General features: G+C 64.6%; 2 protein-coding genes across 3 annotated transcripts; both read left to right on the top strand.

Annotated features, from left to right (window-relative positions):
* Positions 1 to 2,660: 2,660 nt before the first annotated feature.
* LOC104146799 (CMRF35-like molecule 3) lies at positions 2,661 to 6,990 on the top strand. The gene is made up of 7 exons (XM_068913211.1): positions 2,661 to 3,204; positions 4,309 to 4,638; positions 4,799 to 4,931; positions 5,645 to 5,754; positions 6,095 to 6,135; positions 6,226 to 6,336; positions 6,578 to 6,990. Exons 1-7 carry the CDS (start codon positions 3,162 to 3,164, stop codon positions 6,725 to 6,727), a joined length of 918 nt encoding a protein of 305 aa, XP_068769312.1. The 5' UTR covers positions 2,661 to 3,161; the 3' UTR covers positions 6,728 to 6,990.
* A 6,545-nt stretch (positions 6,991 to 13,535) lies between these two features.
* LOC138061576 (CMRF35-like molecule 5) lies at positions 13,536 to 15,910 on the top strand. Of its 2 annotated transcripts, XM_068913218.1 has the most exons (5): positions 13,536 to 13,766; positions 13,934 to 14,269; positions 14,765 to 14,833; positions 14,995 to 15,109; positions 15,498 to 15,910. In XM_068913218.1, the coding sequence occupies exons 1-5, from the start codon at positions 13,733 to 13,735 to the stop codon at positions 15,646 to 15,648; spliced, it is 705 nt and encodes a 234-aa protein (XP_068769319.1). In that variant the 5' UTR covers positions 13,536 to 13,732; the 3' UTR covers positions 15,649 to 15,910. The 2 variants fall into 2 exon arrangements, with proteins under 2 accessions (XP_068769319.1, XP_068769321.1); XM_068913220.1 differs by lacking the exon at positions 14,765 to 14,833 and having other exon boundaries at positions 13,540 to 13,766.
* The last annotated feature ends 5 nt before the right edge of the window (positions 15,911 to 15,915 follow it).

Raw genomic sequence — 15,915 nt, 5'->3', positions numbered from 1 at the left:
TGGGTGTCTCAGTGCTGTATCAGCCCCATGCGGATGGAGAGCTCGTGTTAATGTGTCGCAAGGACACGCTCAGCCTTCTGCCCTGGCATTCGCGTAGAAGGAGCACTGACGCCAATCCAAGCTGAGCTACTGGGGAGTCGGACACCCAGACCTGCTCCGCCAAGATCAGGCAGGTCTGCCAGGAACCAAAGCTGTGCCGGGTTTGTGCTACTGCTTAGAGAGATCTCCCCTGGAGTGGGAAGAATTTCCCCAGTGAAGAGAGGAAGCCCCCAACACGCCGCCAGCTCCGAGGCTGCAGCCTGTTTACCTCGGGAAGGGGATTCCCAGCACGTCCCTGCTGCAGGAAAAGGGTTCACGACAAGGAGAACATCCTCTGGCCACTCTCATCTGCAGCAATACTTTTTTCCTCCTTTTCTGAGTGGTGAAGGAGAGCAATGAACAGCTGTTGCTGAGGAAGGGTCTGGCCAGGGGAAGGAGAACCTCATAAACATGATTTTGCCTTTCCTGCTGTGGACACTGGGGTTACACCAGAGAGGCACTTGGCCCTGCAGGTTTAACAGCACTCAGGAGGTAGGTAATTTTCCTAATGCATCATATTTCCCAGTGTAATGCAGCCTTCCCAGACAACACAGATCACTAGCGAAAGACAGCCACTCGCAGAGAGAAGCAAAGGCAGCTCTCCACCCGGGCAAACTGGCACAGCTCCAATGGCTTTATACCACTTTATGCCTCTTGAGGACCTGGCCATTACAGATAAGCTCTATCAGCAGTTTTATCGGAGCCCAGCAGCCCAACACCTGGAGCATGTTCCTCCAGCTGTACAGCAATGACTCCCTTTCCCCACCTGCAAAAGAAAGCCACTTTCTCTCCCAGTCTCTCACAGACCCAAGCAGAGCTTCCTGGTAGCCAATGAACAGTTTATAGCCCTCAGCAAGCGCCAAACAGCTGAAATCAGTGCAGAGCAATGAAATCAAAGAGGAAATGACCTGCAAGCTGCATGAGTAATTTTAAGTGAACCTGCAGTTTAGCCTCATTGTTTGGTCTCGTTTGCTGGCAGACTGTACCTCTGATCAGCTTAATTACTTATCTCTTTGCCTTGGGAAGCATGGCTGCAATGCCAGGAGATTTACCTCTAGCTGAGCAGTTTCTGTTTCGCCGTCCTCCCTCTGCCTGTGCTGCTCGCTCTTGGCAGCCTAACCCCGTTAGCCGCCCGCGGACGCTCCCTGGGCAGCCCACATTACGCTTTTCAGGGGAAACCTGGGCTGAGTTGAAGTCATTCCTTCCCTGTAGACTAAGGAGAAGTCAGAATTTCGTCCTCTGAATCTGTTACATTTTGCTTTCTTAATTTTACCGCAAGAACTAGTCTCTGCTCTTCAACTGTTTTCTGGCTAAGAAGTCCATCCTAAAGCATAATCCAGAGTAAAGCTTCCACCACAATAAAAACTGCAAGAATCTCCCTCTTTTACTAGCTTTGCTAAGTCAGGAGATCTGGGAATGAGCTTGGTTTCTCCTGGCGATCCCAGAGGGCAGCGGAAGAGAGAGCTCAGATAGCGCGTGCTCAGTCAGGCGGCACTACAGGAGCTACGTTCGCCATCACTATACCCAGCCTTATCTCAGAAGGACAACTTCACCAAAACTGATGAAGCAGCACCTGGAAGCATGGTCCGAAATACACGGATTATTTTGCAAAGTCCGTAGATTCGATAACAGAAGCCACGGTTGCGAGATGTCGCGGACGCCAAGAAGGACGGAGGACTGGACAGGCTGGGGCGTTGCAGCGGGGCGGGAGGAGGGACAGGAGCTGCGGCAGCTTTGTCGGCTCGGCATCGCTCCCTTGCTGGTTTCATCCACCTCAAGCCAGCGCTTGCTGTAATTGGGATAAACATGGCAGCCCCGCCGCGTGCTGAGCCTCTCGCATCCGCGCTCCAGGGCTCCTCGGTCCAGCCCACTCCCGCCTCGCTCGTCCCCTCTGGCCACCTCCGCCGAGGCGCCGAGCATCCTCCTTCCTTCCTCCAGGCTGCTTCTGTCGAGCGCCCTCAGAAGCGGAGGTGGAGAGGCCTGCGTGCGGGGCGCTCGCGGCAGGGGAGGAACGGGCCCCAGTCTGCCCGGGCAGGGTCCAGCCCCGGGCTGGGCGGCGAGCCCTGAAACACAGCGGGGAAAGGGAAACTCACGCTTCCCATCTCACGCTGATAGCGCAGAGCTGACTTGGAAAATTCCCCCCCAGCATCTCGACCCAAAATGCCTATTTGAAGAAAAAGCTTCTGAGCAGTTTCGGGTAACCAGGCTGTCCCTGGAAACTCTCCAGCAGCAAATGTCTTTGCGGGCACCTTCCCCGCTGCACCTTCATGCCCGAGCCTCGGCCCCACGCCAGCCACCTCCCCAGAGCGCCCGCTCCTGCCGAGCGAGCTGCAGGAAAGGCCCGCCACGCTTGGCAGCGCCCTCGCGCAACCGCCGTGCCCGGCCGGGCAGTCGCACGGATGCAAATGAGTTTCCTATGTCTCTTCTTTGCGCATGCAAAAAATCCTGGCAGGGTGCTGTGCAACCCAGCGTGAGCTGGTCCGCAGCTAGTCGCGACAGCCCCGGGCGCTCAGCATCGCTCGCTCAGGATCCTGCCTCCCCTCCACCCGCAGGCGCCTTCCCGGATCAGTCGATACCTGCTTGTCTGTGTTTCCCAGAGCTCAGTCTGCCGGTTTTACCCGGCAGGTTGTCACTGCTGTGCTGTAGCAACCATCATGTGAAATCAGCAGTGAATTCCCCCGCGGCTGCTCTTCCCCTTTTCCGTTTTGGGGAAAGTTCCTCCCTTTTCACGCTTGCACGGCACGAAGGCAGCCCTGGCACGGCCGCGCGTCTGCCAAAACCCGCAGCCTCTCCGGGCAGCTCGGCGAGAGCCCCTCTCCGGCAGAGGCAAGGCCGCCCCAACGCGCAGAGAGTGGAGGCACCGCTTAGGGAAAGCAATTCGGCGAGAGAAAGTGGGAAAGGAAGCGGCTGGGGCAGGCGGCAAGCGAGGTGGGGGGACTGGTGAGCTCTGCGCTGGCAGGAAACGAAAGCGGGGCAGGAAGCGCGCGGCGCGGTGCCCCGTCCACGGGCGTCGAGGGTCCCGGCCCGGCAGGCGCAGCCGGCGGCGGAGGCGGCTCGAGCCCGCGGCCGGCGAGCGCGGCAGCATGCTGGAAGGGCTCCTGCTCTGGACCTGGCTTCTCCTCCCAGGTGAGGGCAGCGTCTCGGCGGGTCGGTGGGAACGGACGAGGGGCCGCCGGGGCCGTGCAGAGCTCCTCAAATCCGCGTCCTGATCCGGCTGCTGGAGCCAGCGCTCGGGCCCGGACGGACGCTTGGGTGGCGAGTGTCTTAGTCGGAAAGCGTCCCTGCGCCCGGCCGCGGAGGCGGGAGCGCAGTGGCCGTTTGGGAGAGGCTGTGCGCGCCCGGCCCTGCTGTCGTTGCTTTCTTGGGCAATTCGGAGGGCAGAAAATGCTTCCAAGCCTGGTGCTGACCCCTTTCTTGCACTTCTCAGCCGCCACATAGTAGACGGTAACGAACCACAGATGTATTTCTTTCCCACTTCTCCCTCTGCCGTGAACTGATTTCAAAAAGATTTCAACACAGCTCAGAGGTGGGCGACTTCTTCCAACTTGCACAGCCCTAAAAGTACCCGGGGGGGGGGGGTGTGCAGGGTGCTCGGGGCTGGTCCCGGCTGCAGGCAGCCTGGAGATCTCGTGCTGAAACGGCACCAGCTGCCCTTCCGCTCCGCGCGCGGCAGGACCTGGCTGCTCCCTGCGCATCGTGCCCCGCGGCAGGGCGCGTCGCCTTGCCCCGCGCTGCCACTTGCAGAGACGTCTCCAACAGAAAACCCAACGCTTCGGGCCAGGGGCAGCGGCTGGCGGGGGCGGCTCTCGAGGAAGGGTAGAGGTGACGATGGTGGCTTAGCTGCAGAGCTAGGGCACATCTAGCAAATCGTCTGAACCAACCGAGCACGGGAAAGCGCGGGCGGGGAATTTGCTCTGCACGCCACAGCTTTTCTTAGACCTGCTGGCTGGCAAAAGCAGAAGCAGTTTTCTGGGCCCCGGGGTTTCACCGGGAGGCAGAGAGGGAACGGTTCGCTTCGTGCCGCCTCCGTCCGTCCGCGGCGCTGCCGAGCGGGTGCGATGTCGCTGCGCTCGGAGCCGGCGCGTTGCAAAACCCACCCGCGCGGCAGCCTGCGGGCAGAGCGCTTCCCGCTGGCAGCAGGAGCCGGCAGCAAGCTGCCGACCTGCCACCGGCTTGTGCCAGCGCTGGGCGCTCGCCGCCGGCAGGTCGACACCACCTCGTCCTTTGCAGGGTGCCAGGCGCTGACGGGCCCCGCGGAGGCCAGCGGGCCCGTGGGGGGCACCGTGTCGGTGCCGTGCGCCTACAAGCCGGAGCTGGCGGAGGAAAAGAAATACTGGTGCCGGGGCAGGAACTGGCTCTACTGCTCCGTCCTCGTTCAGACCACGGCTGCCGGGGACGAGGCGAGGGGGGACAGGGTTTCGCTGCGAGACGACCGGGCTCGGCACGTGTTCGTGGTGACCATGGAGAACCTGACGGTGGGCGACGGGGATATGTACTGGTGCGGGATCCAGCTGCAGTGGTCTGACCCCATGGTGCCCGTCACCGTGTCTGTCCTCCCAGGTGAGTCCCTTACGGGGGCCCTTCGGCCTCGTCCCAGGCCACCTCGCTCCACCCAGCAGCCGCCGGGGCTGGGCCAGAAGGCAGGCACAGACCCCGGGTGCGGACTGGGACCGGTTAACATGCTCCGCTCAGCTTCAGTTCCCAAATATTTCTACCGCAGTGCCCAGCACGATGGACTCCCCCCTCCACACGACGTGGGGGGAAGAGCCCACATCTGCTGCCACTTTCCCGTGGGCTCCCTCGGAGCCGGCGAGCACCGCGTCCACGCTCGACAGCAGCAGCTCGCGGGCCGGGTGAGCGCGGGAGCAGCGGGAGGGGAGCGGGAGCGACCCCCGTGCGGGTACCAGCAGCCCAAGGAGGCTGGGCTCCCACCCCAGCTCAGCCTGCAGGGTTTCAGGGCCAGTAGGGCATCTCTGGGGAAAGCCAAATTGGATGCTGTTGAATTCCTGCATGCCATCGGGCCACACTTGTCTGGGCTCCCAGAAGCCTTGCCTGGCTCCCATCGGTTTGCTGGGGGCCCCGGCAAGACCCCAGCACCCCAGGCAAGGGTGCACCCCACGCGGGCAGAACACACGTCTGTAAAAGCGGAGGGTGAATCCGACTGTGCAATTTGTTCCTGCTGAGTTTGCCGCGCTTTGCATGTGCACGTGCGTGTACTTCTGGCCAGGAAACCTGGGAGAAATCCAGGCGGTTGCTACAAAAAAGTGCAGCTGCAGGAAATGCTTTGAAGACAGGGTTACCAGCTGGATTTGCAAAGCTGGTCATTTGTGATGCATTTTATATATATATACACACACATATATATACAAAGAAAAGCTGGAAAATCTCCCTGCTGGAACATCCTTCCCACCTGCAAAGCCTCAGGCCCTGAAGTGCAAATCCCTTCGTGCAGCTGGGGTATTAAGGCACTAGTGCTGGTGCCTGGATGCCCTCCTTCCCTCGCAGAGGCACCAGGGAGGGTGGGTGTCCGAAGGAGGAATAATAACACACGTTTCTGCCCTCCTAGTGCCCTGAACCTGACTGTCTGGGTCCTGACGCCGTCCGTTGCGCTAGCGCTGCTTCTGAGCGTCGTCGTTGGCCTCAGGCTGAGAAGGGCATCGCCAGGAAAGACCAGCGGTAAGAGCCGAGGGGTGGCTGCGGGGTCCCCGTGCTGCTCCCCAGCACCCGTTCCCCAGGCCCGGGCACACCCTTCCTCCCCAGAGCATGCACTCAGCCCATCCTCTTCCTCCCTGGCGGGTGTGCTGTGTCACCTTTCAGCTCCTCAGATCCAGGGTTGTTCACGGGCTGTGCACCCCGCAGCGCCGGGGCCCGGCGAGCAAGGTCCGGGCAGCGCCGAGGTTGCGCGGGAGCTGCTGCGGGCACCCCCCGGGGAAGGGCTCAGCATCCCAGAAAGGCCGCTTTTAGGCCGGGGGAGCCCCGCAGCGGTGTGACCTGTTGTTTTCTGCGATTCCTCCAGCTGCCCGGGACGCGGAGAGGACAGGGGACAAGGACTGCCAGGTACCGTGGGACGGAGCAGGGCGGACAGGCAGCCGCGCGAAGGAGCCGCCGCGGGACCCCTCCGTCCCCGACACGCTGTGTCTCCCGCAGGGCCCCGCGGGCTGGGGGCGAGCGGCCGCTCTGCCAAACCACTACGCGAACACCGAGCAGAAGCTCGGCTCGCCCGAGAACGACTATGAGAACAGCCCAGCCGTGCGCCAGGTGACGGGGGCTCGAGGGGCAGCGACGCCGGAAGGGCGAGTTGGATGGGGCACAGAGGGGTCTGCTCTGGGGTCAGGGTCCTGCTCCCACCCGGACCTTCCCCTTCCCTGTAACAAGTTGCTTCAGGCCAGCGGCGAGCAAACCGTGTAGGGAGGGATATTATTCAGACGTAGGCTTTTAGGGATCCAGCAGACCTGTGGCAGCAAGCATCCCAGATCTTCCCGTTTCTCTCCCTTTCTAGGACTTAGCGAAGAGACATGAAGTTTCCTTTTCCAACGTGAAAAGCTCCGCTCCGGATCCCCAGCCAATCTACATCAATATGCTGCCGGCTGGGCCCCGCTCAGCCCCTCGCCACCATAAAGAGCAGTGGGTGGGAAAAGGCATCCGATGAAACGCTCCCGCTCTCCAGGGCTTGTTTGCCTCCTGCCTGGTCGCTCCTCGTGAACGCGCTCGTGCTCCCTCCAACGGCTGGAGATATCGGGACCTCTGTCTGCCTGGAGGTGGTGCAGGTGCTGCCGGAGCCGGCTTGGTGCCGAGAGGCTGGAGCTGCCAGAGCCCCTCGGCCCGTCCGTCCCTCCCAGGCTCCGGGGAGCCCCAGGACAGCGTAGGGAGACGGGTTTGGGGAGGACTCCGTAAGAGCCCCGTTCAATAAAGCAGGCTGGGCTAGCACGGCGAGTTGCGTCCCAGGGTGTTGTGCTGCCGTCGCCTGCACGTCTCCCTGGTCTCCGCCACGCCGCCGAGCCCAGGCACAGGCAGGACGCGCGGCCGGGGGACCCCCCTTTTGGTCTGGGCTGCGGGTCGGAGTCTGCTGCTGCCAAGCTGCTGATGTGAGATCCCTAATGGGGTGCAGGAGACAGCTCTTGTTCGTATGTGCGACAGCCCCAAGCGGCAGGGAGCAGCTTCCCACATGTGCACTGAGCACAGCAGGTCTCTGCAGAAGCTCTTGCACATTAGTTTCACGGTTGAGTGCCCTGCTCAAACTCACTCTTTTCCCCACTCTGCCACGAGGTCTTTAAATGAGAAAAGATTTAGATTCGGATCCCAAAGAGCAAGAGGATTTGAGTGGAATTTGACCACCTGGAGGTGCCTAACCCAGGGTCTGGCTTCCTGCTAGCCAGGGCTGGAGGAGAGCAAAAACAGGGTCGTGGGGCTCTGCAGCCCCCGAGCGCCAGGTCGGCGACTCCCAGCTCCGCCACGCTTGGGGCTGGTGCCGGGGCCGTGCCTCCGCGCAGGGCTCAGCCCCGTCATCGCCCGCCGGGGCATCCGGGTGCCGCAGAGGTGGCGAACGCCGGGGAGAAGTGCCCCGGGGCGGCAGCGCTGCCGCTGGGCCAGGCCGGTTCCCACGGTCCCCCAGAGCCCTCCGACTTCTGCTTCTTTATTTATACCTAGGGAGTCGTCGCCTTCCCTCCGGTTCTCGCATCGCCCTTTGCACAGAGCTAGCTGGCCAAAAGGGCAGGCGGGAGGACCCTGAGGTGGCCCCGTGACACCCCGTCGGCAGGGGGACCCATCCTGCCCTGTGCTATCCAAAACAGCCTCCCCATGGCCATCGGGGATTTCAGCAGCGCACCCCACGCTGGGCGGCTGCGGGGGGAGCCCCGCTCTCCTCCCCTCTTCGGGAAGGTCTTGTCATCTGCCAAAGCATAATCGCACCAGTGCAAAATAGAGATTAAACAGCGGTTGCAGAAAGAGGAAGAAAAACCACGTGGCCGGAGGAGAAAGAGGTGGGGTGCAGCTCTGCGATGGCCTCCAGCCGGCTCGGCGGCCACGGCCGGGAGCTGAGCCGGGCTCCAGCTGCGCGGGGGCTCGGCTCCAGCCGCGCCGCCCCCAGGCCGCCACACGGAGGGGTTCCTTCGCTCCTCCCAAAGGCCAGGGACTCCCAGCCGTCGCAGGACTCCGGCAGCTGGCGATTTAAGGATTGCACCTGAGACCCCCAAGAGAAGCTGGAGGAAGGGGCGAAAATCCCTTCCCTTTGAGGCCATTTTGCTCGAGTTTGGTGCACGGGCTCCTACGTCCCTCGTTCCTCGCTCCGCGCGTGCTGGGGCCCCGCGTTTCTGCAGCTCCCCCATGCCGAGCGGCTCTCAGCGCCCGGCTTCGCGCCCGAGCCTCCCAGCTGCGCTCAATTGCAAAAAGCATCTCAGAGGCTTCTTCCCCACAGCAGCAAATCCCCGGCGCCTAGGCTAAAAATAACGTGGCCGCAGAGCAGAGCGCTGCACGGCCGCCTCTCGCAGACGGCGAGGGAGCGGCGAGCGAAGCGGAGCCCGCACGGTGGCTCGCCGTCCAGTCTGGCGCCCCATGCCGAGAGCAGCGGCCACCCGGCGCGGACGGCACGGCGTGCGGCACCGGCCCCCGAGGACGCGGGGCGATGAGGATGTGCCCAGGCTGGGGCTGGCTCCTTCTGCCAGGTGAGGACGAGCTCCTAACGCGCCAGCAGCCCAATCCGTGCTGCTCTGGAGGGAGCCGGGACGGACCGGCTCTGAGGGCGAGCGGCTTTGCAGGCTGTGACGGCTGTTTCTCCCTGTTGTTGCGGTGGGTTTCTTGGCAGTGTGCAGGGCTTTGCTCGCCCCTAAGGAGGTCAGCGGCCGGGTGGGCGAGACGCTCTCCGTCCAGTGCTGGTACAGCAGGGGCTACGAGCAGTACAACAAGTACTGGTGCCGTGGGGCCTCGCGGGACTCTTGCCGCAAGGTCGTCGAGACAGCGGGGCCCAAAGCACGCCGGCAGCGCGGCCGGGTCTCCATCTCCGACAACCACGTCTTCTGCGTGATCCTGCTGACTGTGGAGGACCTCTCTGAGGAGGACGCTGGGAGCTACTGGTGCGGGATCGAGAGGCTGGGCAGGGACCTCATGGAGCCGGTTGAGGTGGCAGTTTTCCCAGGTAAGCCCTGGCGTCGAGCTGGCTTGGGTTTTTTGCAGCCCAGGAGCCTCCGCTGGAGACAGCTCTGGCCAGCAGCCAGCAGGGGGAAGCTCTGATCCAGTGACACCAGCCACTACCCAGTACAAACCAGTGGCAGAGGCTGGGAGGGGTGGTCGGGGCGCTCCCCCCGGGGCGGATGCTCGTGCAGAGGACAGCGAGGCGGCTGCAGAGCGTGCCGTGGTGAAGCCCCGGGCAGTTATTTGTGCTCACACGCTGACCACGGGGCAGGAAGGATGCCGAGCCGCCGCCGAGTTCGGCAGCACTTCTGCACTAAAGTAACGTGGGGACACTAAAGCCAGGGAGCACCTGACCTGTCCCCTACGCTCCCGAAAATGAAAGCAGGTCCTGACAAACGCAACGTGGAGACCAACTTGAAGGAAGACTGAAAGAAGGAAGAAACAGAGGCAGCAAAGCAAAGAGGTGAAGATGCCACATGAGCATCTCACTGATAAAACATCTGAGTCTCTGGATGAGGAAGCGGGGTAGATCCAACCCCTCTGACCTCTGGAAATCCTCTGGCATATGGGGATGGGGGAGACGGGGCTGGAACAGGCTGGGTGGGAGTCGCTGGGCAGAGCTGCTCCCCACGGGGGCTGTAGGACCTGAATTTCTGCATCCGGGTGGGCACCAGGCATGGCCCGCAGAGGAGGGCTGCGGGAACCCGGCACGGCCAACAGCACCAGCTGAAGGCACTAAGGGCAAATATTTGCCTGCTGCGGGGGACATCGGGGACTGGGGCCACCTACAGTCCCCAGCTCCCAGCAGGATTTCGTTAACGCAGCTCTGCCAGCTACCTCAGCAGCTCCCCCAACCACCCCGACAGCGCAGACGCCCGTGGTCTCCACTGTCATGAATGGGACAGAGCTCCTCATCACCACCAATGTGACCACCCCAGGGTGAGCCCAGGACACCGAGTGGGTGTGGGGATGGGCGCTGGCTCTCTGCAGCCTTGGGGGGTGACGGGGAGCCCTCACACCTGGGGGCTCATGGGTGCATGTGGGAGCTGCTGGGTTGAACCACCTGGGAGCCCGTGACTCTTTGGGTGAGGCAGCAGCAAAGGCCCAAAAGGAGCCCCTAGGAAGCCACGTGTCCCAGTGAGGCACATTGGGCACCTTGCTCACCCCTGCAGGGTGCTGCCCTGCTCCCGTGAGGCTGGGGGTGACACCAGGACTCCTGTCCACCTTGGGGAAAGCCAAGGGTCAGGCCGTTTTCCCTGCTTCGTGTCCCATCACGGAGCTGGCTTGGAGGCTGTGAAAGGGGGGGCACCACCCCACCAGGACTCTGCAGAAGCAAACCCTCGGGACGGAGAGCAGCAGCCCTGCTCCTCTTCCTCTGGCCTTTAGCTCTCCCAGGCCAGCCCTGAGCATCATGGTACCCAGCGTGGTGCTGGCCTCCCTCCTGGCTGCCATCGGCTCTGCCGTGCTCATCCGCACCCTCGTCTGGAGGAGGAAGGAAGGTAAACGTGCTTGATGCTTCATGGCCGTGGCTCCTTCCTGGAGCTGTGGGTCCAGGCTCTGTGACGGTGCCCATCTGACCCAGACTGAGCCCCTGGGGGGTGCCCTGACCAAGGGGTCCCCGCCTGGCGGGGATGTGGGACAAATCCGTCTCAACACAGCTCCTGGATGTGGAGGCTGCTGGGGAGCTCGCACCTGCCACGGCTTCTGGGACAGAGAAAACCCCTGGAGAAGCTCCCTCCTGGACAAAAATGGGCTTTGACATGTGGGTTTTTCTTTTTTTCCTGACCCTCCAGCCCTGCAGAGACCCCTCGGAGAGGCCAGCAGCTCCCGACAGCATAAGCCGGTTGCAGGCTGGCAGGTGAAGGCCTGGCCCCGGGGTGTTGCACGGCCGCCGCAGCGTCCGGCAGAGGCGCGGAGAGCCGCGCTGGCCGGGCCGGGCCGCCGCGGAGCGCCGCAGCCGCAGCCCCGGCCGGGCCCCGTGGGCTCCGGCGGCCGAGACCCCACGGGGAGGCCGGGAGGGCGGCGAGGCCCCGGCCCCGGGCCGGGGAGGCTGCGGCAGCGGCAGGGAGCCCGGTGTCACCGCCTCCGGCAGCCCGGGCTCCTGTCCCCCTCTAGTGACTGATGCTGGCCGAGCCTCCTCACTGCCGCTCGCCCAACCGGCCGGTTTTGCGCTTCCCTTCGGGCGCTGGAAGTCCAGGCTGAGGGTCTCCATCCCCCCCCCCCCGCCTGTTTCAGGTCCCCGGAGAGGCGCCGTCCCCTCGCAGCACAGCGCAGGCAGCCGCCGAGGGGGACGGGGGCGCCGCGGGGCGCACCGACCTCTACAGCAACTGCCTGACGGAGGGGAGCGAAAGCCGGCGGGCGGCGGGGGCCCTGCAGCCCCGGCCCCCCCACCCCTGCCCGCCGCTGAGTGTCCCCAGGGGCGCCCAGGGCCCCGGGGACGCGCCGCCGCCGCCGCCGCCCGACGAGCTGCTCTACGCAAACGCCCCGCGGCGGCAGGAGGTGAGGGCAAAGCCCCGCGGCGGAGCAAACAGCCCGGCTCCGCGCTCCGGAGGGGCCGCCCCTACCTGACCCCTCCGTGGGGCGTCCCCGGCGGCTGGATTTTCCCTGGACGAGATGGTTTCTTCTTCAGTCAGTGGTTTCCCTGGAAAGCTGCAAAAGCCCCCGGGAGCCTGGGTGAAGGTTTGCAGGGAAAAGGCTTTTCCCCCCCCCCAAGCTGCATCCCCGGGAGGAGGGGGTGGTCCGGCTCGTGGACAGGGGGGTCGCCGCAGGGGGATCCCCTCGGCCCGGGCGGCTGCCGGCGCCTCCAGGGCGCTGCTCCGACGCCGGATGGGGACCCGCACTGCCTTGTCCGGCTTCTCCCCGTCCCTGTGCTCGTTGCAGGCTCCGGGATCGTACGAAGAGACGGAGGGTTACTGGAGGCCGCTGCTGCTGTCTCCCCATCGCAGCCTCTCGGCAGCGTGAGAGCCGCCAGGACGTGCCGGCCTCCTCCCCTCGCCCGCCGCCGCCGGGGCTGCCGGCTCCCTGCCGCCCCGAGGAGGCTCCCGCGGCCTCCGCCTCGCTGCCCGAGTTGCCTGCTCCGCACCTCTCCTGCCGCCGCAGAAACCCCAGCTCCCCAGCGCGGGCGGGCGAGCGGCACCTCCGGCCCGTTTGCTAGTCTGGGGGCATCTGCTAGCAAACGTACTAATTACCTGGAGTCCAGATGAGTGCCAATAAAGTGCTGTCGCCCCTCCCCGGCCCGAGCCCTGCCCGTGACGCGGGGCGACGGGTGCGTGGGGTGGTCGCGCAGCAGCAGGCGGGAAGTCGGGCACCAAGCAAGGGGCAAATAGCAGCGACTTGCGGCCGAGGAGGGTTTGGGGGAAAACCCGCAAGGGGGGCAGGGAGGGGGCAGCGGGCGGCGTGACGCCAGCCAGCGGGAGAGGAGGTCGGGGAGCACTGCGCCCCAGGCTCCGGCCACGGCCCCAGCCTTGCCGGGGGCCCTTGCAGGCTTTCAGCCCACCCGGAGAAAGCAGGTTGCTTGAATTCGGAGCTCTTTGCAGCGAGTTGCGGGCGGGAGGGCTGGATAGGGCGCGCAGCCACTCACTCGGCTCTCTGCCAGCGGCGGTTCCCCGAAAATCAGAAAGAGATCGCGGAGCTTCCTCTGGCCCTGGCCGGGGGAGCGCGCGGGAGGCGAGGAGCGAGGCGGGCGCCGAGGAAAGGGCTCGGGCATTGGCTCCTGGCAAGGGACCGCGAGGAACAAGGCTGTCAAAAAGGGAACTGCTGGGCAAGCGGCTTCACTTTTTGCAGAGCCCACCTGCCTTCCTGGGACTTTCAGTGGAAACGTTTAATTCGGGGAGAAAAGAACAAGTTGTCATTCCAAACGCGCCTTTGTGCCAAAAGGGGCTTTTTTCAGCAAAAACGAGGTGCTTCTGCTTCATCGCACAAACCGAAGAGCGCGGTTTTTCGCTGGCAGCCCTGCTGGCGCCCTGCAACCTCGCAGCAGGGCTTGTCGCCACCCTCGGAGCCCCCCTCCGAAGGCGACCCCGGCCCACCCGCGCCCTCCTCCTCCTCCTCCTCCGTCCCAGGCCGTGAAGCCCTCGCAGCGCCCTGACGGCTCCGTGGGCAGGGGCTGACCGGGATTCACCACCTCTGGGCCGCCAGCCCGCCGCTCCACCCTGGCCACCGCTTGGCCGGCTCCATGTGGCAGGCGAGGCGCTCCGGTCCCCGTCGGGGCGAGGATGCCCCCGCGCTGCGGCCTTTCCCTGGAAACCGGCTGCCGTTTCAGCGCACGGTCATGCGATGCTGCCGGTGACTCACGGTCCCTGGAAGGGAGGAGGAAGCAAACGCCTCCTGTGCCACATCCTGGGTCCTCTGCAGCCGCGGAGGAGCCGCCACGGAGGAGCCACCGCTGCCCAGGGTCGTGACAGGGCGAAGGCGCTCAGGAAGGCCCCGTTTCGGCCGGGCAGCTTGTGAACGCGGCCGCCTCTGTCCGACAGGGCGTTTTGTGGATGCCCGCGGGGAAAAGTCTTCCTCCAGAGATAAAAGCCAGAGAATGAGGATTTTCCTCATTTGGACCCTTTTCCCAGGTGAGAACAGGCCTCCTCCCGCGGCCGGCGGAGGGTTGGAGAGGGCGACGGCAGGGCCTGAGCGCCCCAGGTTCTGGCACCTCCCAAAACCGCCCCCCGGCACCACGAGGAAGTGGGCAGGCCGGTGCATCCCGCCGCGACTCGCCGGTGTCCCCGCTCTCCCGCAGGCGGCTGGGCCGTGACGGGCCCCGCGCAGGTGAGGAGCGAGCCAGGCGGCTCGGTGTCGGTGTCCTGCAGCTACGAGCCGGGCTACGAGCGTTACTCCAAATACTGGTGCCAACCGTTCATCTTCTCTCTGTGCTTCACGTCCATCGTCCGAACGGCCGGCTCGGAGGCCCAGGTGATGGAGGGCCAGGTGTCCATCAGGGACAACCACACGTCGCACGCATTCACGGTGACGCTGCAGAGCGTGGAGCGGGCGGACGCGGGCTGGTACTTCTGCGGGATGGCCGGGATTCTGCGGCTCGACCTGCGGCACGCCGTGCAGCTCATCGTCTCGGCAGGTGACGGCGCGCTCGGCTCCGCGGGAGCGGCCAGAGCGCGAGGGAGGGCAGCCGGGGCGGGCGACAGCGGCCCGCTGCTTTGGCCGGCCATGCAGACTCCCGGGCCGAGCGAGAGGGAGCGGAGACGGGGTTTGCAACCAAACCAGCGCAGGGTTTGGAGGAGGTGCGCGAAGGATGGACGAGGAGCAGCCGGAGCAGTCTCTCCCTTTCTCCCGCTCAGCGTTTTTGCCCCCGCGGCCTCGCTGCCAGCCCGTCCTTGAGCATCTCTGCCCCCTCCTAGTAAAAGCCCCCTTTTTCCCTCCTGCTCCTCCCCAGTGCACTGCTAATTGCCTGCAGTTAATAGGAGATGAGCCCCATGCCCGGCTCTCTCCGGGCTGCTGGCAGTCCGGCAAGGCAGCGATGCTCTCGCATAGCATTTCTCCAAGGAAAATATAAATCTTCAGCCTCGGAGCATTGCACTTTTGGCATCTCCATGACTGTTTTTCTTTTTTACAGCTGTCAGCGCTTTCCGTACGCCCCCGGAGACCGAGCCGGCCCCAGCAGCGAGTGCCCCGCCAGGCTCTGGTGCAGACGGTGGCGATGCCACTGGGGCGGCAGTGCAGGAAGCCAGGGCTGGGGCCACCTCTGGGGCCACAGAGCCACTGAGGGGGCTGGAGGGTGGGAGACCCCGTCTCCAACTCTGGCAGGTTTCCCCGCTTTGCTCTGACTCCTCTGCTTCTTTGCAGCCATTTCGACCACGACGGAGGCCAGCAGCCTGGCGGTGGTGACGCAGCACGGCGGCATGAGCCCGCCGGCAGCCACTCCTCCATGCCCCACGGACCACACGGACCCTCCAGCACTGTGAGTCGGGGTCAGGGTCTGGATGTGTCTCCGAAGGTGGACGCGATCCCTTTGCCTTTTCCCTTCCCGGCTCCCGCTGACTGCAGCGGCCGCAGAGAGCGTCCCATGAGGCCAGCGGTGAGGCGGGGGACCGAGCAGTGCCCCGGTTCGCACCCGTGATGCCCAGAGCTGACCCGAGCAGCCTGCATGGCTCTTTCCTCAAAATGGCCACGAAGACCTCAAAAAGGCCCTGGGGTAGTGCGGGGCTGAGATTCACCCTCTGAGGGTCTGCAAGGCCGCGGGTGCCCTGGCGGGCTCAGCCCCTCTCCCCTCTCCCCGTCAGCATCTTCGCCCCGGACAGGGAGGTCCAGCTTAATTCACCATCCTTTCTCCGGTCCCCGCTGCCCAGGTCCTGGCTCGGCGTCACCCACTTGCTGCTCTTCCTCGGAGCGAAGGTGCCCGTGGTGCTGGCCTTGGTGTGCTGGAGCTGGTGCGGGAGCCGCGGGCGGAGAGGGGATGCGTCGGGGCGCAGAGCGCTCCCTCCGCCGGGAAGCCTCTAGGGTAGCGGAGCCGGGGAGGCTCGGTGATGCTGCCGCCCCGCCAGCGCTGCCCGGCGCGGGCATCGGGGCGGCGGGCAGGAAAGCCCCAGCCAACCGGGGGGAAAACTCCCGTTCCCCTCTGCGTCCTGGATTTGCACCCTCTGCGCCTGAGCCCGATCCCCCCCCCTCCCCGTGGGACTGCTCAGGCTCCCGGAGCCTGGGTGCAAACTCATCGCCGTCACCGATGAGCTGGAGCTGCCAATTAAAGACAATTTTGCAATAACGCTT

This window comes from Struthio camelus, chromosome 19 (assembly GCF_040807025.1).
Source record: "Struthio camelus isolate bStrCam1 chromosome 19, bStrCam1.hap1, whole genome shotgun sequence".
NCBI classification, from domain to species: Eukaryota; Metazoa; Chordata; class Aves; order Struthioniformes; family Struthionidae; genus Struthio; species Struthio camelus.
The sequence above is the reverse complement of the archived record's forward strand: the minus strand, read 5'-3'. Positions and strand labels throughout refer to the sequence as shown.

Excerpts from the sequence above, each read along its gene's own strand:
- LOC104146799 (XM_068913211.1), top strand. The coding sequence starts at position 3,162 with ATGCTGGAAGGGCTCCTGCTCTGGACCTGGCTTCTCCTCCCAG. Across the intron at positions 4,932-5,644 it reads AGCAGCAGCTCGCGGGCCGG|TGCCCTGAACCTGACTGTCT; the intron begins GTGAGCGCGGGA and ends CTGCCCTCCTAG. Across the intron at positions 5,755-6,094 it reads ATCGCCAGGAAAGACCAGCG|CTGCCCGGGACGCGGAGAGG; the intron begins GTAAGAGCCGAG and ends CGATTCCTCCAG.
- LOC138061576 (XM_068913218.1), top strand. The coding sequence starts at position 13,733 with ATGAGGATTTTCCTCATTTGGACCCTTTTCCCAG. Across the intron at positions 13,767-13,933 it reads CATTTGGACCCTTTTCCCAG|GCGGCTGGGCCGTGACGGGC; the intron begins GTGAGAACAGGC and ends GCTCTCCCGCAG. Across the intron at positions 14,270-14,764 it reads GCAGCTCATCGTCTCGGCAG|CTGTCAGCGCTTTCCGTACG; the intron begins GTGACGGCGCGC and ends TCTTTTTTACAG.